The sequence below is a fragment of the Gobius niger genome (assembly GCF_951799975.1).
Source record: "Gobius niger genome assembly, chromosome: 2".
In the NCBI taxonomy this organism is placed as follows: Eukaryota; Metazoa; Chordata; class Actinopteri; order Gobiiformes; family Gobiidae; genus Gobius; species Gobius niger.
In genome coordinates, this window is record NC_136853.1 from 45,960,507 (window position 1) to 45,987,284 (window position 26,778).

Consider the following 26,778-nt stretch of genomic DNA (forward strand, 5'->3'; position numbering starts at 1 on the left):
GACTTTTGCAGCGCTGGCAAACGAGGAGGTTTTAGTGAAGCTGTAAACCCGACACTTCTCTCTCTCTCTCTGGAGCGTTTGACAAAGCAGAGCGGCTTCACATGGACAGATCGAAACAGTCGGGATTTTAACATTTCTCTGAGTTTTTAAATGGTTAAAATCGGTCCAAGGACGACTGAGAAACATCCTGTTAAAGTCTTCAATCCAGAACCAGGATGTTTAAATACACACGCGATCGATACACGGCAAAAAGAAATTAACTAGATCAGTATAAACATCTCAATTTGAGCACAATAATCACAATTTTAGTTGTTTTGACTGGTTAAGAAGTTGTTGGGCATTTGTCCGAGATTATTTCACTTGTTCTGAGATGTTTCTGACTCGTTTCGATACATTTCGTTCTTATTTCAGGTCATTTTCTTTGCCAATGGGGAAAGAAAATTGGTCTTGTCTCATTGGCGATTTTACTTTCTTATTTCAAGCGAGATTTCCCCTAGAACTGGTCTGAAATGTCCTCAAACAAGCAAAGCAAACTCGGTCCGATCAGGAAAAGTGTCTAAATGAGTGAAAACCGACAAAAACAAGATACATTTCCTCAATTCAGGTCATTGAAATTTGACAAAAAAATGAGAAAAAAATGACAAAAAAATGATTAAAAAATGACGAAAAAATGACAAAAAAATGACAAAAATGTGACAAAAAAAATTGATAAAAAATGGACGAAAAAATGACAAAAAAACACACAAAAAATGACAAAAAAATGACAAAAATTTGATTAAAAAATGACGAAAAAATGACATTTTTTTTTTTTAAATGACAAAAAAATGACAAAAATCTGACAAAAAAAATGACAAAAAATTGACAAAAAAAAATACAAAAAAATGACCAAAAGTTAAGAAGTTGTTGGGCATTTGTCCCAGATTATTTCACTTGTTCTGAGATGTTTCTGACTCGTTTCGATACATTTCGTCCTTATTTCAGGTCATTTTCTTTGCCAATGGGGAAAGAATGTTGGTCTTATCTCATTGGCAATTTTACTTTCTTATTTCAAGCGAGATTTACCCTAGAACTGGTCTGAAATGTCCTCAAACAAGCAAAGCAAACTCGGTCCGATCAGGAAAAGTGTCTAAATGAGTGAAAACCGTTTAAACCAATGCTTGATATTTACTTTCTGTAGTGAACATGCGGTGTTTCGAAACATGTCAACAATGTTGTCCTTGAAAACTGACTTGAAACAAATATATTTCGGCTTTTGCCTCGTCACATAACGTCCGTGTCCGTCCAGAGAGGAGAGCGTTTCTTAAAACACTAATTATCTCCCAATCTAGAAAAAAATCTGATGATATTCATCAAAATTAGCTTTGGATTTCTCAGGTCTCGAGGCACGTGGAATGAAACTGTTTTCACTTACGGAGAGGTTAGAGTCTCACCTTTCAAACGAGCCACAGCCTGTGTCCAACTAACGATTATTTTGGTAATCGATTAATCGCTTGGCTGTGAATGGTGAATGGAAATTGTATTTTGTCATTTATTTTTAATCACATGAAGCTAAAGTGGCATCTCTTAAGACATGTTGATGGAGTGAACCTAACTGTGTTGTAAAGTGTTTCTGTAGAGCCAGTTCTGCTTTATTCATTGGATGAGACACAGACAGATCTATGACATTTTCAATGTACAAAACTCTACAGACCCTAAGTTGAAAAACAAAGTAGGTTTCCATCAAAAATCAAAAATGTTCAAGTAATTTTTGCTCTTTTTAAGTCTGTGTTTACTAGAAAACGATTAATCGATTACTAAAATAGTTGACAACTATTTCAATAATCGATTAGTTGTTTCATCCCTAGTCCAGCTCTCACATAGAATATGTGGTGCTACAAATATCATGAAATATTGTCTGGATTGTTGGCACTTTACAGCTAAATACCCAAAACAGCGCAGCCTCAATGTGTTAAGAGGTTTAAATGTGTAAAAAGAAAACAGTCCAAAGTTTATAAACCAAATGCCATTTATTGAAGATTTCAGATTGAAAAGTGCATCAACACCAAAAGTACCAAAGCGCTGTAAAACTGGAAAACAAAGCAGTGTTTGATGAAAATGCCTCCGAAGTAAGTAATGAAAGTATTGTGATGCGACACTAAATAACAGCTTGGTTCAACTTTAAACACGGGAAAATCCCACATTTTACACACTGTTACTTTTACACCTTTCACCTGCTGCCCGTGCACTAACTTCCTCTCTCTCTCCCCCCTTTCCCCCCCAGCATGTCGCTACAGCCGGAGTGAGCAGAACTGAGCAGCTGCCGACATGACGGGTGGGGCTGAGTGGGATGGAGCGACCGGCTCGAGGAGAGGGGGGCAGGAGGGAGTCCGAGGAGGCGAAGGAGGTCGAGGAGCCCGAGGAGTCCGAGGAGCCCGGGCTTTGCTGCTGTGGATCCTGCTCAGCTCCCAGTGCCTCGTGGTCCACTCCCAGATGAACATCGCGCCCGAAATGTGAGTGCTAAAAATGTATATCTTTTTAAAAGAGAACTAAAAGCCATTATCTTTAAGACCTACGCTGATGGTTGACAACCAACATTTCTCTTGAATTACTCCTTCTGGAGATCTGTGAAATTATACAACTGAGACAAAGTAACAGACCTTGCAAATGTTGTCATTGATATTGCTGCTCAATATACAGAGCCGGTGCTGGCCCTTCTGGGGCCCTAAGCGAAAATCCACATGGGGCCCTACAGTAGCGTCCCATGGTTATTCGACGAAGAGTGAACCCATTTACGGTCAAAAACAGGTCCACTGTGCAGTCGTGCAGGGCAGAAGAGGAACATAATGACCTCAATTCAGGCCCTGCCCTCTGTGTGAGAACCACTAACCACTAAGCCACTGTGAGACTGAGATTTACGACTACTAGTCTATTTCCCAACTTTCTAAAATGGCAAATAGTCCCATTCTCTCACCTCTGGTCCCTGACCCACAGTTTGGGAACCGCTGATTTAAAACTAACTGAAACCTGCTCCTGACGGTTGTTTCTGTCTGACCCCTGAGAATCAGCCTGTGAGTCGCCCAACCCGTTTATAAACTGTTCACATTCAGAGAACCAGAGTTACTGTAAGTAACTGCGCGCATGAGATCCGTTTGGATTCAACTCATCTTTGAGACAAAAAGGCCCCGAAACAACGCCTTGATTAACCCCTTAACTCTCGCCTGAACCGAGCACATTTTCTCCAGTTTGGCTTTACCCCAATCCAAAAGCCTCTGGAAAAAAGGTGTGAAAATAGCGACAAAACTGAGACGAAAACAATGATGGAAATGTGACAAAAAAGTGACAAGTGAAAAATGTCACAAAAATGAACAAAAAAATGACAAAAAAGTGATAATTTTTTTTTACAAAAATGTGACAAAAATGTGATAAAAAAATGTCCAAAAAAATGACACAAAAAAGTGATAGATAAGAGACACAAAGTTGCCGAAAAATGACAAAAATGTGACAAAAAATTACCAAAAAAATGAGTTACAAAAATGAGTTAAGAGTGAAGAGGTTAATCAGTGTAACAACACCACAGTTTGACTCAGATGAGGGGCCCTTGCGGCTGCGGGGGCCCTAAGCAACTTGCATAGTTTGCCTATAGGAAGAACCGGCTCTGTCAATATATTTAGAAGTTAACCAGGGCAGGCGAGATGTGGTTCTGCTGGTCTGAGAGGCCCCTCCCTGCCCCCTCCCTGCCCCCTCCCTGCCCCCTCCCTGCCCAGCAGACTCATAAAACCTCGTCTTTTAAAGCATCTCACAGCTTTGGATACAACACCTCAACAACACAGTCCACTAGTGAGGGCAGCTGGGGGGGGGCTTGTTGGTTGGGGCTACTGCCCTTTCCTAACTGGCCCACTCCACACCCTGGCTTTTAATGCACCACACTATATAGGGCAAAAAAAAAAAAAAATACAACAACCAACACTTGTACATAAAAATATTGTAGTGGCAATAGTAATGACAACAAATGTCTTATCAGGATCTCAGTGTCTAGTAAACAAGATCCCATTTAATCTCTGAATATTAAATATGCCTGTAAAATAGTATAATATTATATTATTCATTCGCAATATCTAGGATGTCATCAAAAATAATAAAACAAATAATTATAATGATGGTAATAACATTCAAATATTAATAATAATCACAAATGCATTTGTTTTGTATGATCATAATTCATAATTCTCATTCCTGATGTAACAGCATAAATGTAAATCTTAAACACAGTTGTATGAGCCTGGGTTTGGAAAATCAAATACATGAATTTTCTTATTCTCTTGTTACTTGTTTAGTATCTAATAGGAAACGTAAGCTATGGAGTCCATGCGTTCCACTCATGTAATTTCCTTTTCCTTTTGTGTGCAAACTTCTTCTTGGTTGTGGATACGGTCCTCTTGTATATCTGTAAATGGTAAACGTTTATTATGTAGAATGTGGGGCAGGCGCTCATGAGCTTCTTGCTTCAGTGACTCCTTTTGAGCATCTGTGACTGGTTCATGTGTATTTGTAAATCAGGTAAATGTAGTTTCATTGTGAGAGCATTGCAACAAATATCAATGAATGAATGAGGTTTAATCTGGCATTTGACCTTTTTTCCTTCCTGCAAAACACCATCGCTCGCACGTATGTTTCCATTTTGTCTCTCCGGTTGGAAAAATCCCAGGTGCATGTGGGGCTATGGTTTGATACAATTTGCTTTTGGTAAAACTGAACTTATATAGCGCTGTTCCACCTACATTAAGCTTTACAGGAAGGATCCGCTCACCCTTTTACGCTCTCATTCACACACCAGTGCATGCAGACACTGGAGGCGCCATTCGAACGGTCAAAATACATACAGTAGATTAAAATGGCAAGTGTGTGAACCCAGTCCCTCCTTAGCAAGCACTGAAGAGGGAATGATGACTGATTTTTTCTTTTAGATGTCGCTTTAAAAAAAAATCTAAATATATATTTCAATTTAAAAACATACATGAAGAGACAAGACAATAGACACCGACAAGGCATAAAAACAAACACACAACAAACACACACATGCTTACTTTGCATTTTATAGAGAGAACACATGACACCATTACACATAGATACAGACGGCATCTCTGGCATCGCCCATATATGGTCATGTTTGAAAACAGTTAAGAGGGAAAACAATTTGGAGAAAAATCTAACAAACGCTGAATTATGAATATAGTTTTGTACTAAATGGGCGGCACAGTAGTACAGCGGTTAGCGCTCTCGCTTCACAGCAACCCGGACCTTGGGTTCGATTCCCACCTGGACGGGGCCTTTCTGTGTGGAGTTTGCATGTTCTCCCCGTGTCTGTGTAGGTTTCCTCCGGGTTCTCCGGTTTCCCCTACCACTAAAAACATGTACAATAGGCCAGGATGAATGATGTGTGAGTGAATGTATGGAGGTGTCAGAGGGTCCGTTGGCGCAGACGCCTGTAGTCGCGAAAGCGCCTCTGACAGTCTCTCCCAGGGGAAACTGAAGCTACAAATGTAGTTTACACCGAGTATGGAGTGAATGTACAAGTGTCTCATGTAAAGCGCTTTGTGACCATGTCTGTGAAAGGCGCTATAGAAATAAAGATCTTCTTCTTCTTCTTCTAAATAAAGATACAAAGACATGGAGAGGAGCAAAGAGGTTCAACAGCCCATAAACACATAAATAATGGAGAATGCTAGCATGATGCCTCATGTTAGCATCGGGCTAATGCTAACGGTTAGTGAGCACTAGCTACAATCTGCTGTGGGAAAACATCCATATGGACCAGATTTAGACTTGACTTTATTTATGTGATAAATAAGTTCATATTCCAACAGAAAATGTCTGGAAAATTGTGTTTCTCTAAAGATTCTATTTTCCCCCTCGGCGAGGCCACGCCCCCTTCTATGACGAGACGCCGTCTGTGTCTATCTCTCCTGAAATCCGCTCTATCAAACTGAACCACTGTTTGTCATGAAGCTTGGATATCTCTCGGCCCAGAGGCTTTATTAAAGGGACTAGATGCAGGTTGGCCATTTTATACTCACTACTGCCACATCAGGTCATACGTGTAACTGAGCTCATTCTTCACATTAGGACATGGAGGAACATTTTTAAACTCTTTAGTCCCTTTAAGGTGAAAGGGTGAAGCGCAGGGAGAGACGTTCAGGGAGAGTTAAGTAAGTCATGACTGCGGCTCACTCTCTGTTGGTTTACGATGCTCAGCGATCATGTGACCTGGCACAGCGTGTGGTGGTGTTTTGGGTTGAGCCCAAGTGTCAGGAACAGGTCGTGTGTGTGAACCAGTTAATCCTCAGGCAGAAGAGTTCACGAGGCCAGAGCCGGGCACTAAACCCTGGGAATTTCCTGGGAGGTTTGGCATTGAAAGCTGTTACATAGCACGACTTTTGTTTTATTTACTGGATCTATTTTTTATTTTTGCTGTAAAGAAGATTGAGAAATATCTACTATTTAAATCTAAACTGTATGTCAGCTTCCTTATGAGTTGTCCTCCTAATATCTAAAAGCAAAACTTTTCCTTTTTCCATTCACAACCTTCTCCACTTAAGGCGAGACACTTTAGGTGAAAGTATTGATGTTTCCCGCAGTGGTGGAAGTGGAGATTTGTCTCTGTTTTCCTCCCTTTACATCTTAGTTTTCATGTCAGATATAAAAATGATGATGTTTATTTGATGATGTTTTGTCTGCGAGGTGGGGGCGACCCGGAAGTAGAAAGGCCGTCTTTCCCGCGGGTTTTCATTCATAAATATTGACAGATTTGACATCCACGTGTCCTGCTAAGGGGCCCCGTGATGACGCTTTCACCCAAATATGGTGTTTTTCCTCCTACGAGACGCTGGAGCGGAAAAGTGGAAGAACGGGCCGAGCATGCGCACTCGCTACAAAACTTCAGGGCTGGTTTTCTCTGAATGAGAGAAGCCGCACTCGGGCAGAGCCTGAGCCCTTATAGAAGCTCCCACAGACTCCACACTTTACAGGCTGAGACACAACAAGGTTTTGAAGGTTTTTTGTCATTTTTTTGTCACATTTTTTGTCATATTTTGTCACATTTTTGTCATTTTTTTGGTCATTTTTTGTCATTTTTTTGTCCAATTTTTTGTCAATTTTTTGTCATTTTTTCGTAATTTTTTTGTCACATTTTTGTCATTTTTTGGTCATTTTTTGTCAATTTTTTGTTGTTTTTTTGTCATTTTTTTGTCATATTTGTTATTTTATTTTTCGTTTTTTTGTCATTTTTTGTCATTTTTTTCTATTTTTTTTTCATTTTTTTTTTTTGTTGTCAATTTTTTGTCAATTTTTTGTCATTTTTTTGTCATTTTTTGTCAATTTTTTGTCTTTTTTTGTCTTTTTTTATCATTTTATTGTCGTTTTTTTGTCATTTTTTTGTCATTTTTTTGTCATTTTTTTGTCATTTTTTTGTCATTTTTTTCATTTTTTTTGTTTCATTTTTTTTGTTTTTTTTGTCAATTTTTTGTCATTTTTTTGTCATTTTTTGTCATTTTTTTGTCGTTTTTTTGTCATTTTTTGGTCATTTTTTTGTCATTTTTTACAGTCTGAGGCCTAACAAGATTTAGAAGGTTTTTTCAGAGGGATTTTTTAATATCTAATTCCTAGCCTGATTTATTCAGCTTTGAAACCAAAAAAACAGGCGGAATTTGAGTTTTTACAGATTTTTTCACTGATGATTAGTTTATTGAAAAACTAAACAAAATATCCAAAATCCCCTCTGAACAAAGCTTAGTTACTAATATGTCAATAAAATAAAACCATAACATTTAATCTGGATCAATTCATTATTTTGATTTCTTTGCCCAAAATATAGGCAATACAATGACAGAAAAAGTGCAATACATTTTTTTCTCATATTTATATCTGTGATGTTCAGCAAAAATTTCAAATTGAAATCTCTACATTTATTTCCTATTCACCTGAAGTGTCTCACCTTAAAAAAAACAAAATCTTTTCTTTAAACAGCGCTGTTCTGAAGAGTTTCATGGCTGACAGAGCGATTGCACAGCGACGGTGGCCTTGCCTTTCATTTCCTCACTAAACATTTACAATAGCAGCTAGGGCTGTGCAATTAATCGAAATTCGATTACGATTTCGATTACAACAGTAAACGATTACAAAATTAGCATAATCGCAAAAAAACAATTTTAAAATTTTATTTTCAATTTTTAATTTTTTTTCAAATTTTAAATTTTTGGATTTTTGTCACTTTTTTGCTGGATTTTTGTCACTTTTTTGCTGGATTTTTGTCACTTTTTTGATGGATTTTTGTCACTTTTTTGCTGGATTTTTGTCACTTTTTTGATGGATTTTTGTCACTTTTTTGATGGATTTTTGTCATTTTTTTGATGGATTTTTGTCATTTTTTTGATGGATTTTTGTCACTTTTTTGATGGATTTTTGTCACTTTTTTGATGGATTTTTGTCATTTTTTTGATGGATTTTTGTCACTTTTTTGATGGATTTTTGTCACTTTTTTGATGGATTTTTGTCTTTTTTTTGATGGATTTTTGTCTTTTTTTTGATGGATTTTTGTCTTTTTTTTTGATGGATTTTTGTCTTTTTTTTGATGGATTTTTGTCACTTTTTTGATGGATTTTTGTCTTTTTTTTGATGGATTTTTGTCTTTTTTTTGATGGATTTTTGTCATTTTTTTTTACAAAAATAATCGTGATTACGAGCAGCCCTAATAGCAGCTAAGTCAACAAAAGGATCCGGCTTTGCTCCCGGCGTTCAGGTTTTACCGGGAAAAGCCGTGACAACAGCTCCTGCCGAGAAGCAGCGAACTGGCCGCGCTCCCGCCAGGCCCGAGCCATCTGTCCGCGGCGTCCGCCATGTTTACACCGAAGAGCGCCCGAGGTACAGCCATTCACGGAATAACCCGGTGACCCGCGGCAGCTCCGACTGTCACCTTGACTTTAATCTGTTAATCTGTTATAGCAGAGTGTGCGCTGACCTCTTTACGTGATTGTACTGTACATCCAAACAAAGGGGATCCACAAAAGAAGAGTTTCAGAGTTTACAGCCAGTGAGACCTGTGTCCTTTTTAATCAGTCAAATGGAGAAGAAGGACTAAAGCCACCGACATGTTGAATTCAAATTTTAAAACTGTATTCATTGGCACGTGTTCATTTACAAAACATTACATTGGTTTACTCACGATTATTTTTGTCATAATTGAAATCACAATTATTCAAACGATTATTTGTTGCCTTTAAAAAAATCCATCAAAAAAATGACAAAAATTCAACAGAAAAAAAGAAAAAAATCCAGCAAAAAAATGACAAAAATCCATCAAAAAGTGACAAAAATCCAGCAAAAAAAGACAAAAATCCATCAAAAAAAGACAAAAATCCATCAAAAAAAGACAAAAATCCATCAAAAAAATGACAAAAATCCAGCAAAAAAAGGGACAAAAATTCAACAAAAAAATGACAAAAATTCATCAAAAAGTGACAAAAATCCATCAAAAAAATTACAAAAATCCATAAAAAAAAGACAAAAATCCAGCAAAAAAGTGACAAAAAACCATCAAAAAAATTACAAAAATCCATCAAAAAAATTACAAAAATCCATCAAAAAAATTACAAAAATCCATCAAAAAAATTACAAAAATCCATAAAAAAAAGACTAAAATCCATCAAAAAAATGACAAAAATCCATCAAAAAAATGACAAAAATCCATCAAAAAAAGACAAAAATCCATCAAAAAAATTACAAAAATCCATCAAAAAAAAGACAAAAATCCAGCAAAAAAATGACAAAAATTCATCAAAAAAATTACAAAAATCCATAAAAAAAAGACAAAAATCCATAAAAAAAGTGACAAAAATCCCAAAATTCAAAATTAGAAAAAAAAAACAAATTTGAAAAAAATATTATAAGCGTTTTTTTGCGATTATGCTAATTTTGTAATCGTTTACTGTCATCGTTTTACTCCCCCTCTTATTTACAGTCACACGTCGCTCTCAAACCAACAGAGCCGGTTCTTCCTATACGCAGACTACGCAAGGTGCGTAGGGCCCCCGCGGCTGCAAGGGCCCCGCATCTCAGTCAAACTACGGTGTTGTTTCACTGATTGATCAACGCATTGTTACGGGGACAGACTCTTCCAGCGCGCACTCACTCTCCGCCTACTTCGCCACATATAACATCAACACGGACGCGGACTCTGGGCTGCAACTCTGGGCCTCTCTCTCATTTAACCCCTTAACTCCCACCTGAACCGAGCACATTTTCTCCAGCTTAACCCCAATCCAAAAGCCTCTGGGAAAAAAAAGGTGTGAAAATAGCAATAAAACTGAAACGAAAACAAGGATGAAAATGTGACAAAAGGGACAAAAAATTTACAAAAAAAAGACAAAAATGGACAAAAATTTGAAAAAAAAGTGACAAAAAATGGACAAAAAAGTGATAAGAATTTGACCAAAAAAAATGCGAATAATTGGACGAAAAAGTGACAAAAAAAAGTCACAAAAAATTGACAAAAATGAGACGACTGCCCAACAAAAAAAATGATGAAAAAAAATCTGATGACGTGAGGAAAAAGATCAATTTAGTTTTGTAGGTCTTAGCTTTCAAATGAGGTGTTACACTGGCCTACAGGATTTGGGTAAAGCTGAACTGGAGAAAATGCTCTCGGTTCAGGCGGGAGTTAAGAGGTTGAACTCTCTTCTTTTTGTGCTGGTGAGTCTGGAGCATCAGGACAGTAGTTTGGCGAGTAAACGAGAGTAAAACCGTGTCTGTGGCCTTTTTGTTGAGTTGAATCCACATGGTGCTCATGAGCGCAGTTACTTACAGTAACTCTGGTTCTCTGAATGTGCACAGTCTAAAACGAGTTGGGCGACTCACAGGCTAATTCTCAGTGCTCAGACAGAAATAACCGTCAGGAGCAGGTTTCAGTTAGTTTTAAATCAGCGGTTCCCAATCTGTGGGTCAGGGACCAGAGGTGAGAGAATGGGACCATTTGCCATTTACTATTTTAAAAAGGGAAATAGACTAGTAGTCGTCCTAAATACCAGTCTCACAGTGGCTTAGTGGTTAGTGGTTCTCACACAGGGGGCAGGGCCTGAATTGAGGTCTGTCTGCCCTGGAACAGTGGAACTGTTTTGACCATAAATGGATTCTCTCTTCATCGAATAGCTACTGTAGGGCCCCCGTGTGGATTTTTGCTTAGGGCCCCAGAAGGGCCAGCACCGGCTCTGCAAACCAAACACCGGTCACAGCTTTCGTTCACTGGATCGAATCCTCCTTTCAGTTCCTGATGTAAGGACTGACATGGGGGAAAAGGCTTTTAAATATTGTGCTCCTTCTGATTGGAATCAACCGCAAAATGAGCAGAGTTTTCGTGAGCTGGTCTCTCTTAACTCTTTTAAATCTAAACTGGAAAAAATTGTTCAAAGCCGTGATGGTTGCTGTTGTTTTACCTGTTTTATATTTTGTTTTATATTTGATGTAACTGTTTTATGATGTGTTGCTGCCTCTCGGCCAGGTCACTCTTGCAAAAGAGATTCTAAATATCCAGGGGCGGGACTGAGAAACAGCCCCGGACTCTGGTCAGCCCGGCCCAAATCAGCGTAAATGCGACACTTCCACAAATACATATGTGAACCTCTGACCCCCCGCCTTAACCCAGAGCGTTTTCTCCAGTTCGGCTTTGCCCAAATCTAAAAGCTTCTTGACTGGAGAGCAGCACTGTGACGCCACATTTGAAAGTGAAAATCTGGAAAAGTGATGGGAACTTTTTGTCATGTTGTCGCTACATTTTTGTCATGTTTTCCTCACTTTTTTGTCACTTTTTTGTCACTTTTGCGTCACATTTTTGTCACATTTTTGTCACTTTTTCGTCACTTTTTCGTCACTTTTTTGTCACTTTTTTGTCACTTTTTTGTCACTTTTGCGTCACATTTTCGTCACTTTTTCGTCACTTTTTCGTCACTTTTTTGTCACTTTTTCGTCACTTTTTCGTCACTTTTTCGTCACTTTTTCGTCACTTTTTCGTCACTTTTTCGTCACTTTTTCGTCACTTTTTTGTCACTTTTTCGTCACTTTTTCGTCACTTTTTCGTCACTTTTTCGTCACTTTTTCGTCACTTTTGCGTCAATTTTGCGTCAATTTTTCGTCAATTTTCATCAATTTTCGTCACTTTTTCGTCACTTTTTCGTCACTTTTTCGTCACTTTTTTGTCACTTTTTCGTCACTTTTTCGTCACTTTTTCGTCACTTTTTCGTCACTTTTTCGTCACTTTTTCGTCACTTTTTCGTCACTTTTTCGTCACTTTTTCGTCCATTTTTCGTCCATTTTTCGTCACTTTTTCGTCAATTTTTCGTCAATTTTTCGTCAATTTTTCGTCAATTTTTCGTCAATTTTTCGTTACTTTTTTGTCACTTTTTGTCACTTTTTCGTCACTTTTTCGTCACTTTTTCGTTGTGTTTTCGTCACTTGTTTTTCGGGGTTTTTTTTCATGTTATTTGTTGTTTTTACGTCGCTTTTTTCATTGCTTTGTCGACACGTTTTCGTCACATTTTGTCACTTTTTTGTTGCTTTTCCAGCGCACATTTGTTTTTAGATGCTTTTCTTTCAAGCTTTTAGATTTGGGTAAAGCTCGGTTTTGCCCGGGATGAGGGTATAAGGTAAAGTGAGAGGCCAGACCGGTGGCCCTTCTGTGCTCTTCCAGAATGGACATATGGCCCAGTCCGCCCCTGTAAATCTCAATGAGTTTTTTACCTGGTTAAATAAAGGTTAAATAAAATAAAATAAAATAAATGATTATTAAACGATGTTCTGTGTGTTTTTGTGCCGTAGTGTGCAGAAATGGGCCGTGTCGTTTGGCCGACAGCTCACGGATCTGTCCGCCCGATACTCAGGAGCTCAGCTGCTGCAAAAGGTAAGAAATCAACCACCAAACAACTAAACGTCATGAGAAGATGAGAATAAAGATAAAGGGATGAAAAAGAAACCAGTAAACTAATAATGTAATGTAGTACGAAAACATATTTAAAGGGATGTTTCAGGATGTTTGAGAAAGGGCCTCATTTCCTCGTTATCCAGAGAGTTGCTGATTTCTGGAGATATTTTTTTTTGTAATTCATTCAGTTCTTATATTTGAAGAGTTCCATGACGCTAGGCTAGTGCATGTCTATGGTATCAGCTAGCCTGCATTAAAAACAGTCTGACCCGCTCCACAGAGCACCTGAGGCAAATCACTCATAACGCCAGACTAACCATATACATGTCTGTGTCAGTAGAATAATGTTTGGAATATAACTGACCTGCATCACATGAATGATCACATTTTGAGGGACTATTTTCTATCAGATCACTCCGCCGCTGCGTAGCTTATACAACCACGAAGCTGATGCTGCTCAAATATAAGTTATTTTAAATGCACAGACATGTATATGGTTAGTCTGGTGTTATCAGTGATTTGCCTCAGGTGCTCTGTGGAGCGGGTCACACTGTTTTTAATGCAGGCTAGCTGATACCATAGACATGCACTAGCCTTGCATTAGCCTAGCGCCACGAAACTCTTCAAACAGAAGAGCCGCTTGAATTACAAAAAAAATATCTCCAGAAATCAGCAACACTCTGGATAACGAGGAAATGAGGCCCTATGTCAAACATCCTGAAACATCCCTTTAATAGGTGCAAAGCGGCGACTGCCCTGGGGCGCTTCACCCTCTTGTCTCCCTCAATCTAAAATTATGGTATTGCTACTGCCTTTGTGTTTGTTTGTTTGTTTCTTTCTTTCTTTTTTAAGTTCTTTGTTTTAGGATTTTTGGAATGCGCTAATGCTCCCTCTCGGTATCAAAGTTTTGTCAGGAAAAAAATAAATAAAATTGTGTTTTTGCTGAGCACTTCACGCTCAATTTTGGTTGACATCAGTGTTAATGTCGTCGACTAAAATATTTAGTCTTAATTTTAGTCAAAGTGATATTTTTGTGACTAAAATTGGACTAAAACTAAATTAAAAGTTTCTCATGAGACTAAAACTGTGACTAAAATGTCCAGATATTTGAGTCGACTAAAATCAGACTAAATAAAAATGAAAAGGAGAGACTAAAATCATCCAAACTTGTATTGAGCGTCTGAAAGAGCCTCAGATCATGTTTAAAGGATCAGCTCTGAGCTTTGTTCATGTGGAACAGAAACATGAAGCAGAGAAACAACATTAAACATGATTAGAATCAATATTATCAATGCAAAGTCCACTCAATTATTCTTAAATTTAGTCGACTAAAACTAGACTAAAATTAAATTACATTTTCGTCAAAAGACTAAAACTAAAACTAAATTAAAATATGTCGACAAAATTAACACTGGTTGACATTATACAAAGAAAAATGAGCATGAATTTGTACTGAAGCAAAAATCAAGTTCTTTGGATGTCCTTTGGTTCTTCACTTCTCTAGATCTTTTTCACCTGGTTTTCCTTAGTGGAGATAGAAAAAGCCCATGTCATCGCTACGGCAACACTGTGAAAAATCTGTCACACACACGATTCTGGAGAAGCACATTATTGCCGGGTTGCAGGTTCTAGAATGTGATGATGTCATCGGACCCAGAGGGGGAGGAGCCAGTTTTTCCTATTAACAGCGTTACACAAGTCGTAGCTAAAAAGAAAATATATGGGTTAGAAAAATGATCATTAATATCAGTCACTGGGTCCATGATCTCTCTGTACAAGACCAAACACCTCTATATAATATTATAGTAGTATAATAGTATAATAGTATAATACTGTAGGCCTTTAGAACGCTGTGATGTCACCTGCAACCCAGCAATAGAAACTGATTCATAAAGATGTATTTATTTGATCGGGACAATGCATATTGATGAACAGTTGCACATGAGCTCTGTAAATATGCCAGATTATAGCAGAGATGCTAGTTTCCATCTGTCGTCCCGAGGCAGGAAACACATACACAATTTACAATTTACAATGAACATAATGTGACGACAATAAATGTAGTAACAACTAAAAGTGTCACAGGCCTGGTTTTCCTTTAGCCACAGTTTAAAACGTGCTTTAAAAGTCTCTCTGACTGATAAAGGGAGACTATTCCAGTACTTGGTGCCTTTTACAGAGTCTGTCCAGAGGAGGTTCTCCTGTGTGGAACCTCACAGAGAGCACAGTCTGTCCAGAGGAGGTTCTCCTGTGTGGAGCCTCACAGAGAGCACAGTCTGTCCAGAGGAGGTTCTCCTGTGTGGAACCTCACAGAGCACAGTCTGTCCAGAGGAGGTTCTCCTGTGTGGAACCTCACAGAGCACAGTCTGTCCAGAGGAGGTTCTCCTGTGTGGAACCTCACAGAGAGCACAGTCTGTCCAGAGGAGGTTCTCCTGTGTGGAGCCTCACAGAGAGCACAGTCTGTCCAGAGGAGGTTCTCCTGTGTGGAACCTCACAGAGAGCACAGTCTGTCCAGAGGAGGTTCTCCTGTGTGGAACCTCACAGTCTCCTCCAGCTGATGCCCTGGTGCCCGTGATCCCACTCACAGACTTTCGCTTGATGAAATCCTGCAATACTTTAAATACAAGGCAGCCATATTTAAAATGAATGAAGTTATCAAAATGGAGTAAATGAAGCTTCTCTAAGACAGTGCAGTGGTGAAAGGAGAACGGTTTCTTGTCCAAGATTTTTATGGATTTTTTAAAAAGAGACTCTGTTGGTTTGAGTTTTGTACCAGCAGCTGTGACCATGTGGTTTTACAAGACTCTACATGAGACAGAATCATGGAGTGTAAAAACATTCGGGCGGCAGACAGAGACATAAAGGGTCTAACCTGTCTAAAATTTGCTACATTAAATTTAACAGTTTTAAATTAACAGTTTTATCAGACGTGTGTGAGACATCGATCAAGATCAAATCCATAATCATGAAAATTAAAGTGTAATTTCCAAAATATAATGAGTGCTTTAACTTAGCGCGTGGCTGGACTAACCCACTCATATGTTTGGTTGGCGAAGGACAGTATGTCGGCTTAAAAAAGTGCAGCCTTCGTCATTTGAAGATTGCGACCAATAAAAGTACGATTATTATTTGTGCAAGAAAGAACCGGCATGGCTCCACATTTGCTTTAACATCGGCTCCAGCCCAAAGAACAGTTAAACAGAACCTCTGACTTCAGCAAACTTCACCTTTTAAATGACCTGCTGGTCCACACTCCAGCTCCTCCTGGCTCCAGTCAGTTCTCTGGGACATGTTAAATCCTCTGTACTGTGTGACTGTGAACACGCTTCATACTGAGGTTTTTTTCTCTTTCCTATCCTGCGTGGCCCCCGCAGGGTTCCTCGCTGGTCCTTTCACCATCTGTTACTCCAGCAAACGCACAGAGAAATGATCTCAGCCACAAAAATAGAACTACAGTAGGACATGCGCACGGATTCATCAGCAGAATCTTAAGAAATGATTCAAAAATAATGAATTCATTTCCACACAAATGGATCTGTGCACATTATATATACATTCATTCATTATTACAATAATGATGACCCGGATACAGCACAAGAAAATGAATGAACTGATGGGCTTTTCTGAAGAATTGAAAGCTTCATCAGTAACTAATGATCTTTTAGCAGCAGGTTGAATATATTTCCAAATGGAAATCCTAAAGATTATAGACCAATACTTGGCCACTCCAGCCAGTTCTATTTTTATGTCTGTAGGTGATTCAATCATAGTTTCTGTCCCAGCTTTGATTAGTTGCCGTTAGCATCAGCATGCTGTTGCTAGCGTAGCATTTTGTGCAGTGATCAAAAACTACAAATCGTTAGCCACAAAGCATAACTGCCTAGGTCATTTTGTATTGTTAAAATGGCAATAAGAGAAAAACAATGTGTTTCCTATAAAACGTCTTTTTACATGTTTTCCAAAATCCAAACAAAAATGAGTGAGGCAATTATGCTATGTGGCTAACGAAATGCAATCGGAGGTTAAAACTAACTCAGCGATTCAATTCTCTGACACACAGCATGTCCATATTGACCGAGGTTTGGTGAAACAAACTTGAAGCTAAACAATTTTCATGGAGATGTTTCTCTGTTCCTGAGGTCTGGGACATGAGGGGCATTTCAACAGGACCAGTTCAGTTCATCAGTTCACTTGAGACCGGTTTATTTTGGGAGGGGCAGCGCCCGCAAGTTTGTGTTTCAACTTTAGTGTCCTGGTCGTTAAGGGAGGGGCCAAGGTCATTTATATTCATGTGGCAACAACCGCAGCCTGATGTCACTGAGCTTTAAACACCTGTATCTGCTACATGTGGCCACTAGAGGGACAGAGGCTCAAGTGTTTTCAAGCACCAGAGGAACAGTTATTGAGAAAAAAGAAAAATCACAAAAATGACCAAAACGATGTTATTTTTAGTTCGACAGTGAATTAAAAGATAAAAGAAGGAAGTATGAGGCCTCGCTCGTCTCATTTGGGCAATAACAAACAATGTCTGGGAAAACTGTGCAAATCAAACTTGAAAACTTGAGCAGTAGACACTGACATAAATATGAGGGAAAATGTATAATTTAATTGAATGATTGTGAATAGAAGTGGCAAAAAATGCAGATATTTTCTGTGAACCAGTCATGATAGAGCTTTGTGAAGAGACAGAAACTTTGAATATGAAGCTGACTATTGGCCTGACCAATCAGAGTGGTGACAAACCCCCCTCCCCTTTCTAACCAAACCGGGTTAGTTTGGACCCCCCTTTGGGACCGGACCGGTTCACTTTTGGCTGTGGTTCCGGCCTGATCCTGTCGAAATGGGGCTATTGAGGAAGTCTCCGTCACATTCAGCTTTCATAGATACAGACGCATCTCGTCATAGAAGGGGGTGTGGCTTCGCCGAGGGGGAAAATAGAATCTTTTGGGAAACAATTTTTCCCTCTTTTTAGCCATTTTCTGGTGGAATATGAACTAATTTATCACATAAATAAAGTCAAGTGTAAATCAGGCCCATATGGATATTTTCTCACAGCAGATTTTTCTGTCGAAGTGAATAAACGGCAGTTGTAGCTAGAGCTAGCTAACTGTTAGCATTAGCCCGATGCTAACATGTAGCATTATGTTTGCATTCTCTGTTATTTATGTATTTATGGGCTGTTGAACCACTTTCCTCCTCCCCATGTCTTTGTATCTTTATTTAGTAGAAACTATATTCATAATTCAGCATTTGTTACAGTTGTTTTTGAATAATTAGAGAAAGTTTAGATTTTTTCCAAATTGTTTTCCCCCTTAACTGTTTTCAAACATGACCATATATGGGCGATTCCAGAGATGTCGTCTGTATCTATTTTCCTCTTTGGGAAAAAGTACATGTGGTTCAAATTTAGGAAAGGATTACGTTGCCTTGTTTTCTGCTCTTTAGGTCCTTTTGTATTGTTTTACGCCGAGTTTTCATTCTGGGATTAGAGAAATAATAAAAGTTGGAGAGTCTCAAGGGGAAGAATAAAGCCAGAACATGAATGTATTAAAAGTGAGCTGCATAAACTTACTCTTAGAAGTCAAAATAAGATAAATGAAGCGTAATTACTTTCATTTAGTTCATTTTCTTGTTTATCCTGTAATCCATTTACGCATGCAGTGCATAATTAAAACCAAACTCCATCTTTTAAACAAACTAGAAGAGCAGGATGAGAGGCAGGACGTGCGATTAGCTCAGTGTCAGTCTTTCAAACCGCCCAGGAATCACAGAGAAAAATCTCCAAACAGCAATGATAGTAAATATAGAGGATAAATTGCTAAGATTTCACATTAATGTGGCCAAAACACAGCAACTTGTTTTTACTACATAATAGGAATGAGAATGGAGCAGCCAGAGAGAGAAACGTGGAGACATGGATTTAGTTTGTGACAATAGAATCTAAACAATGCCTAATCTTAAAGGGATGTTTCAGGATGTTTGACATAGGGCCTCATTTCCTCGTTATCCAGAGTGTTGCTGATTTATGGAGATATTTTTTTTCAAATCACTTATAACACCAGACTAACCATATAAATGTCTGTGTAGATAGAATAATTGTAACCATTTTGCATTTAAAATAAAGGGATTTGCCTCAGGTGCTCTGTGGAGCGGGTCACACTGTTTTTAATGCAGGCTAGCTGATACCATAGACATGCACTAGCCTTGCACTAGCCTAGCGCCACGAAACTTTCCAAACATAAGAACTGCATGGATTACAAACAAATATATCTCCATAAATCAGCAACACTCTGGATAACGAGGAAATGAGGCCCTATGTCAAACATCCTGAAACATCCCTTTAAGGTTTTCAAAGTGATGTCAGAGTAAGTAAGTCTAAATATGAAATTAGTCGATGTGAATTATACATTTTAATAGACTTATATAAAGATGAACATTAGGCAAGTTTATTTGTAGAGAACAATGGGTGGCCTTCACGATTTAGAATGTGGTGATGTCATAATGTCAGGTGGAGGGCGGGGCCAATAGATACAGACGGCATCTCTGGAATCGCCCATATATGGTCATGTTTGAAAACAGTTAAGGGGGAAAACGATTTGGAGAAAAATCTAAACTTTCTCTAATTATTTAAAAAACTTCTTTAACAAACGCTGAATTATGAATATAGTTTCTACTAAATAAAGATACAAAGACATGGAGAGAAGCAAAGTGGTTCAACAGCCCATAAATACATGAATAGCGGAGAACGCTAACATGATGCTACATGTTAGCATCGGGCTAATGCTAACGGTTAGCTAGCGCGAGCAACAACTGCCGTTTTTTCGCTTCTACTGATCAATCTGCTGTGAATAAACATCCATATGGGCCCGATTTAGACTTGACTTTATTTGTATGTGATAAACAAGTTCATATTTCACCAGAAAATGGCTAAGAGTGAAAAATGGTGTTTCCCAAAAGATTCTGTTTTCCCCCTCTCTTCTATGATTGGGGATATAACAGATATAACATAATAGATATACAACTCTATGGGAGAAATACAGCTTTTTTTTTTAAATGAAATCTCCCAAACCAAAATGGACAAATGTTTTTCCTCATGAGTTTTTCACAGGATTCACAAACCTGTGATATTATTTTTATGTCTGAAAGTCCTTTCTATTGGCCAACATCACGCTCATGTTTTCGAAAATTGTCACCACTTTCACAAAATAATTGCACACTGGTTTATATGTGCTGACAGAGGAGAAAATGTTTCATTTGTTTCATGTGGATTCTCAGTAATGACTAAGATATATAAGACTAAAGGCCTCTTCATACTCCACAAGCTCTCGCGTCTTGTGGAGTATGAAGAGGCCTTACTACAGTTACCATAGTTACAGCCATGGAATTTTCAGTTGCTTTTAAACTATGGGCTCTTTACGATGGTTAGTGCTAGATCGTGTGCTCCGGAGGGACAGTCTGTCATGACACAAATCAAGGTTGGGGCCAGGGAAATGGTTAACCTCTTAACTCCCGCCTGAACCGAGAGGATCTTTTTCCTCACGTCATCACATTTTTTTCCCAACATTTTTTTGTTGGGTGTTCAACTCATTTTTGTAACTTTTTTTGTAATTTTTAATCACATTTTTGTCATTTTTTCGTAAATTTTTAATCAATTTTTTGTCACATTTTTGTAAATTTTTCGTCCATTTTTCGTTCATTTTTCGTCAATTTCTTGTGACATTTTTGTGACATTTTTGCCACTTTTTCATACATTTTTCGTAACTTTTTTGTCAATGTTTTCCCACTTTTTTTTGTCACATTTCCATCATTGTTTTTTTTCCCATCACTTTTTTCCAGAAGCTTTTGGACTGGGGTAAAAGCCAAACTGGAGAAAATGTGCTCGGTTCAGGTGGGAGTTAAGGGGTTAACTTTAAGGATTAGGATTATTTATATTTTTAGACAAACCAACTCATAGATCTATACAAACTCACAGCAGACCGTCCCTCCGGAGCACACGATCTAGCGCTAACCCTTTACGATGAATGAGTTTCCGAGATGAGATCAACTTTCAGCGGAGACAGCATGGAGACTTGAAAAAGCCCACATTTGGTCTCCGCATGGTCTCCGAGAGGTCTACGTGGTCTCAGACAGTTGCATCGCGAATACTATTTGATACCAAGGAGATCTCAACGAACCTCCATGCTATTCCTCGGTGTCTGACAGGTCTGGGAGACATTGCAGGGACGTCACAGAAACGTCTGCTTGAGACCACGTAGACCTCTCGGAGACCATGCACTGCAAAAAGTAATTAACTAGATCAGTATAAACATCTCAATTTGAACATAATAATCCACATTTTAGTTGTTTTGACTGGTTAAGAAGTTGTTGGGCATTTGTCCCAGATTATTTCACTTGTTCTGAGATGTTTCTGACTCGTTTCGATACATTTCGTCCTTATTTCAGGTCATTTTCTTTGCCAATGGGGAAAGAAAATTGGTCTTATCTCATTGGCAATTTTACTTTCTTATTTCAAGCGAGATTTACCCTAGAACTGGTCTGAAATGTCCTCAAACAAGCAAAGCAAACTCGGTCCGATCAGGAAAAGTGTCTAAATGAGTGAAAACCGCTCAAAACAAGAAACATTTCCTCAATTCAAGTCATTTAAGACAATGCTTGATATTCACTTTTTGTAGTGCAGACCAGTGAGATACTGCAGGCCCTTTGTAATCAGTCCAGGTTGCGTAGATGTTAAGGAGACTTCCAGTCACAGCAGTCTCCGCAAAATCTCCACAAGTTTCTCCAATAAGAAAGGCCCTTTACGCATTCACAACTGGACAGGGTCATCTCTCCCATCGCCCATGAAAAGCGTCAGGAATATGATGATCCGTCCATGTCTTTTTTACTCTTTCTGAGGCAGAGATTTGGGCGTTTTGCAGGTGGGTCCTTTTCAGTGAATCCACTCTTTGTGTTTTGCAGAAATATAAAGACGTTGAGGGCACGGTGAGGATGGAGGAGGTGAACGGGGAGGAGCTGGTCAAACAGTTCGCTGAGGAGATGGAGGAGATGCTCGGGAGGAAGATGAAATCTGTCAAGGTTCTTTGCTTTACAGCGACTCTGCCCATCGTTGCTTTCATTCGACTTCATCTAAATGAATAAATCCACAGTTCTGCTCGTAGGGTAGCAGAGGAATGTGAATCTCAGTGATTTAAACACAGATTTTTGTTCCGACAGAAGTTGGCAGACGCCGCGGAGGACGCTGATCTCTACCACGACTACAATGACACGATGGAGGTACTTTCATACGTATCTAAAACACCACATAACTCATGTCGTTCTCTTGTTGTTTTAATGTTGCTTTTTACTTCATAAACTCAACATGTTCTGTGTCCAGTTTGAATATTTCAACTCGATGCTGATCAATAAAGTGGATGAAGACGGGAATCCTCTGCCGCTCGGAGGAGCTTTTCCTCTGGAGGAAAACGAGCACTTCAACAAACTGCCCGTGAATGTGCAGACGAGCAACATACAAGTGCCCACTAATGTCTACAACAGAGGTGCTTCAGTTTGATGCTACTCACTGTTACACTTTATAATAACTATATTCAGTAAGGATTAAACAGCTCAGAGTGTATAACGCACTGAGTCCTTTAATCTGCTTATTCCACAGTCCCACAAACTGAAACTGTTCATTTGGGCATTAGCACGATGCTAACATGTAGCATTCTCCGCTATTTATGTCTATGGGCTGTTGAACCACTTTGCTCCTCCCCGTGTCTTTGTATCTTTATTTAGTAGAAACTATATTCATAATTCAGCGTTTGTTTAAGTAGTTTTTATGATATAATTTCTCCAAATTAACTTAACCCTTAACTGTTTTAAAAAATGACCATATATGGTAAATTTCAGAGATTCCAGAGAGTCTGTATCTATAAGCCGTACATAAATGATGAAAAGACACTTAATTCATCACAAATAATTCCTTGGATAAGTGTGACTAACACTTAATAACTACTGCAGTTAATGTCTAACTCATAATGGAAAGTTCTTCACATACTTCACGTATTCATTGTTCAGTAGTTGTTAAATGTTAGTCACACTTAATTAATTAACTTTTTGTGATGAATTAAGTGTTAGCTCATCATTTATTAAGACTTTAAGGGCCAGATCTTGTGGCGGCGCATAGGGCGCCACCTGTGAGGGGGCGTCACAAGAGGAGGCGACTGCACTGATGGAAACACGGCTGACATTCACTTCCTGGTTTACATTGCGCTGTCTTGCGTTCTTTCTTAAGCCTTAGGCTCTCACAGGTCAAACTAAAAACTTTATTTACCCCATCGTGAGCTAAACCATGGTGAGCTAAACCATGGTGAGCTAAACCATGGTGAGCTAAACCATGGTGAGCTAAACCATGGTGAGCTAAACCATGGTGAGCTAAACCATCGTGAGCTAAACCATCGTGAGCTAAACCATCGTGAGCTAAACCATCGTGAACTAAACCATCGTGAGCTAAACCATCGTGAGCTAAACCATCGTGAGCTAAACCATCGTGAGCTAAACCATGTTCACGTCTCCAGAGAAAAAGAGCTGCAGCGTCCGCTGTGGCGGATCGGCCGCGTTTGGTGTGAACGTGAAGCAAAACAAAAGCACATGTTCACCCCCCACTCCCACAACCACTCTCCTGGAGGCGGAGTCGATCTGGTTGGAGGAAAATGTGTGTCTCCACCCACTTAAATGCACTAAGTCTGGAGCAAGATCACAAAGTGCTGCTACTGAGGCAACATGTCACGCTATCGTTTGCGTTTTGATGCACAAGATCCGGCCCCAAGGTGTAGTGACTGCAAAAGTAATCGTGAAGTTAGTAACATTTTCTTGAAATTGGCCAATTTATCCTCGATTTCAGTAAATAATTTTATGAAATCTGTCCATGAGGCAAGTTGTATACACTTAAAAGATCTTATAGCACACAAAACATATCAAATATTCAAATTAACTTGACTATATAAGTGTTAAAAACCTGCTCCATGAACATAATCCTTTAAATTACTCAAATCAAGGACAAATTTCCTTATTTTAGGAACATTTGACTTATTTCAAGACTACTTTTAGCACTGCATTTGTTCACTGACACAGACACTCAGTGAAAGTTTATTTTCTTTATTTGAACAGAATTAAAAAGAAAACATGTGAAAAACTGGAAAAAGGAATTTACAAACACAAAAGGAGAAGGTTGTACAGAACTTATATTGACTTACTCTTGGCCTGCAGTTTGTAACATATATATAAACACTCATATACTGTATATATTGATCGCATGCTGTCCACACATAGACTGATTTTTGACTTTTTGATCGTACACATAGAAGAGGAGAAAGGGAAAACATATATGAAGTAGTTTCTCCCATCTCTTGATTGGTACATAGCACCACCTATTTTGTAATTGTACATGGTTGTAGAAATTACCCAAATTAGGCTCCAAATCGTACTTAAACTTGATACATTAAAAGTTCTCTCTTTTTTCATGGCCAGCAAGTGCATTTCGTGGATGCAGCTACAATTATACAGTATATCCTTTACCTGTTATTTCTTGTAAAAAAAAACAACCAGAACACTATGGACTAAGCACTTGTCACTGCTTTGAGGAGCTGAGTGGCCTTGTGTTTTAATAATAGACTCCATCAGGCAGCATTTACTACTTTCCGGTTTCCGATCGCTCATAATGCACTGTTGAATCTGTTTTTCTGTATTTGTTTCACCGTCTGACACTGTTTCACGATGTCTGTTTTTCATATGTGTAACATAAGTGTCATAATCATTTTAACTGTGGTGCGTTTTCTTTCAGACCCAGACATCGTGAATGGAGTTTACATGTCCGAAGTTCTCGACGACGTCTTCATTGAAAACTTCCAGAAAGACCCGACGCTCACGTGGCAATACTTCGGCAGCGCCTCCGGCTTCTTCCGCCTGTATCCAGGTAAATGTGCCGTTAGCTACACGGTTACGCTGATTCAATCCAACTATAAAGATCAGACGCAGCGACGGTGGTGCAGTTGGTAGAGCGGGTCGTCTCATGATCGGAAGGTCGGGGGTTCGAATCCCAGCTCCTGAAGGTGCACACTGTTGTTGTGTCCTTGGGCAAGACACTTCACCCACCTTGCCTCCAGTGTCTGCGTACACTGGTGTAAAGCGCTTTGGGCCTAATGAATGTAGAAAAGCGCTGAGTTGAGACCATTAACCGTTTAGGATGAGAACTTTGTTAATCCGTTTGAAATCTGTGGAGCAGCTTTACTTTTAACATGTTCAGTTCAAACATAAAACCTTTTTTTTTCCCTAATACACCCTATGTGTGATTTTGGCAGCTCTGTGATGCACAGACCTGAAATAAATGATGATCAAAAACTGAAAAGTCACAAACTGGAAATTTGATATATATTCTTGCGTTTCTTTTCTTTTTTTCGTCTGAGGGGGCGTGGCTGTAGACCTGACACTTCTCTCTCGCTCTCTGCAGCGCGTTTGACAAAGCAGAGCGGCTTCACAGTTGAGATTTTAACATTTCTCTGAGTAAATGGTTAAAATCGGTCCGAGGACGTCTGAGAAACATCCTGTTAAAGTCTTACAATCTGAGAACCAGGCTGTTTAAATGCAGAAAAAGAGAGAGAGAGATCGATCTGCGGCAACACACAGTGTTTAAAAACATGTCAACAATGTTGTAGTTGAAAAGTGGCTTGAAACAGAGATATTTAGGCATTTGCCTTTTTACAAAACATTAGTGCCTGAGAGGAGATAGAAAGGGAGTGTTTCATAAAACGCACAATATCTCAGTTTCGAGAAAAATAATCTGTAATTTTGATCAAAACTAGCCTCTGTTTAGCTTAGATTTATCAGGAACCGTATAATTAAATGTTTTTCACCTACTGAGAGTTTAGGGTCTTGTCTTTAAAACGAGCTGTAACATGTGTCCATAGCTATAACATAGAATACTCTGCGGTGCTAGGATGCTGGATTGTTGGCGCTCTACAGCTAAATCCCCCAAACAACAATGAACAGTCAGTCATACACAGGACAAACAGCAGGGGGCATCATTAATCACTGCGACACACGCTCATCCAATCTGACAAAAGACTAAAAACAGAGGCTCTGCACCTGTCGCCGTTACAGCGCCAGATTCATCGCAGGTTTCATTACCATTTACAAAACAATACTTGACAACACAATCTCTATCAACAATTCAAACCTTCATTTGCGCTGACTTTGGAGTTTCTGTCTGATTTTGAGCTGACACCGAGTCCTCCACGGCCCTCGATGTTACAAAACGAGATCAGTCTGTTACAAGCTACTGATAAACTGTTCCAGCAGAGACAAGAACACAGGTTTGTTTGTGTTATAATTGATCAAAATATGCAAATAAGCTTCCATTACAAAATCACAAAACCTGCGCAATCTCCTCCACGTCCGTCGCATTTCTTTGCCCTCTGCTTTCAGGTGTGGGGAGGGCGAGGGCGAAGGGGAAGGGGAGGGGGTGGTTGAGATCGGGCCTTAGAAGCAAAGAGAAAAACGACCTCCTGACGTTCTATGTGTCACAAATGTTCACACCGACACTTTTTCCTCCCGCTTTGCTGCTCGTTCACTTTGGTGTCCACATTATCGCCACATCCACAGAACTGTTTCTACACATTTAGCCTAACAAGCTAAACGTTTCCCCAGCGCAGCAACTGACTGTGCAGCGCCAGGTGAAATGTGATGACTCCGAGCACCAGGGCTGAGCTGTGTCGTAATTACTACGCTCTACGTCTTCCTAAAACCGTGACATTTATTCCCCTGTCGCCCCCGCGTGTGTTTTTGAGACATTTGCGCATGTT

At 39.1% G+C, this 26,778-nt stretch overlaps 1 protein-coding gene across 1 annotated transcript in view; it reads left to right on the plus strand.

Annotated features, from left to right (window-relative positions):
- Window positions 1-2,317: 2,317 nt before the first annotated feature.
- cacna2d4a (calcium channel, voltage-dependent, alpha 2/delta subunit 4a) overlaps window positions 2,318-26,778 on the plus strand; it is a 305,750-nt gene continuing 281,289 nt past the window's right edge. The window contains exons 1-6 of the mRNA XM_079552553.1: window positions 2,318-2,489; window positions 12,841-12,922; window positions 21,899-22,015; window positions 22,154-22,213; window positions 22,314-22,476; window positions 24,762-24,893. Of these exons, the coding sequence (XP_079408679.1) occupies window positions 2,470-2,489; window positions 12,841-12,922; window positions 21,899-22,015; window positions 22,154-22,213; window positions 22,314-22,476; window positions 24,762-24,893 (574 nt within the window). The 5' untranslated portion in view covers window positions 2,318-2,469. The remainder of the gene's footprint in view (window positions 2,490-12,840; window positions 12,923-21,898; window positions 22,016-22,153; window positions 22,214-22,313; window positions 22,477-24,761; window positions 24,894-26,778) is intronic.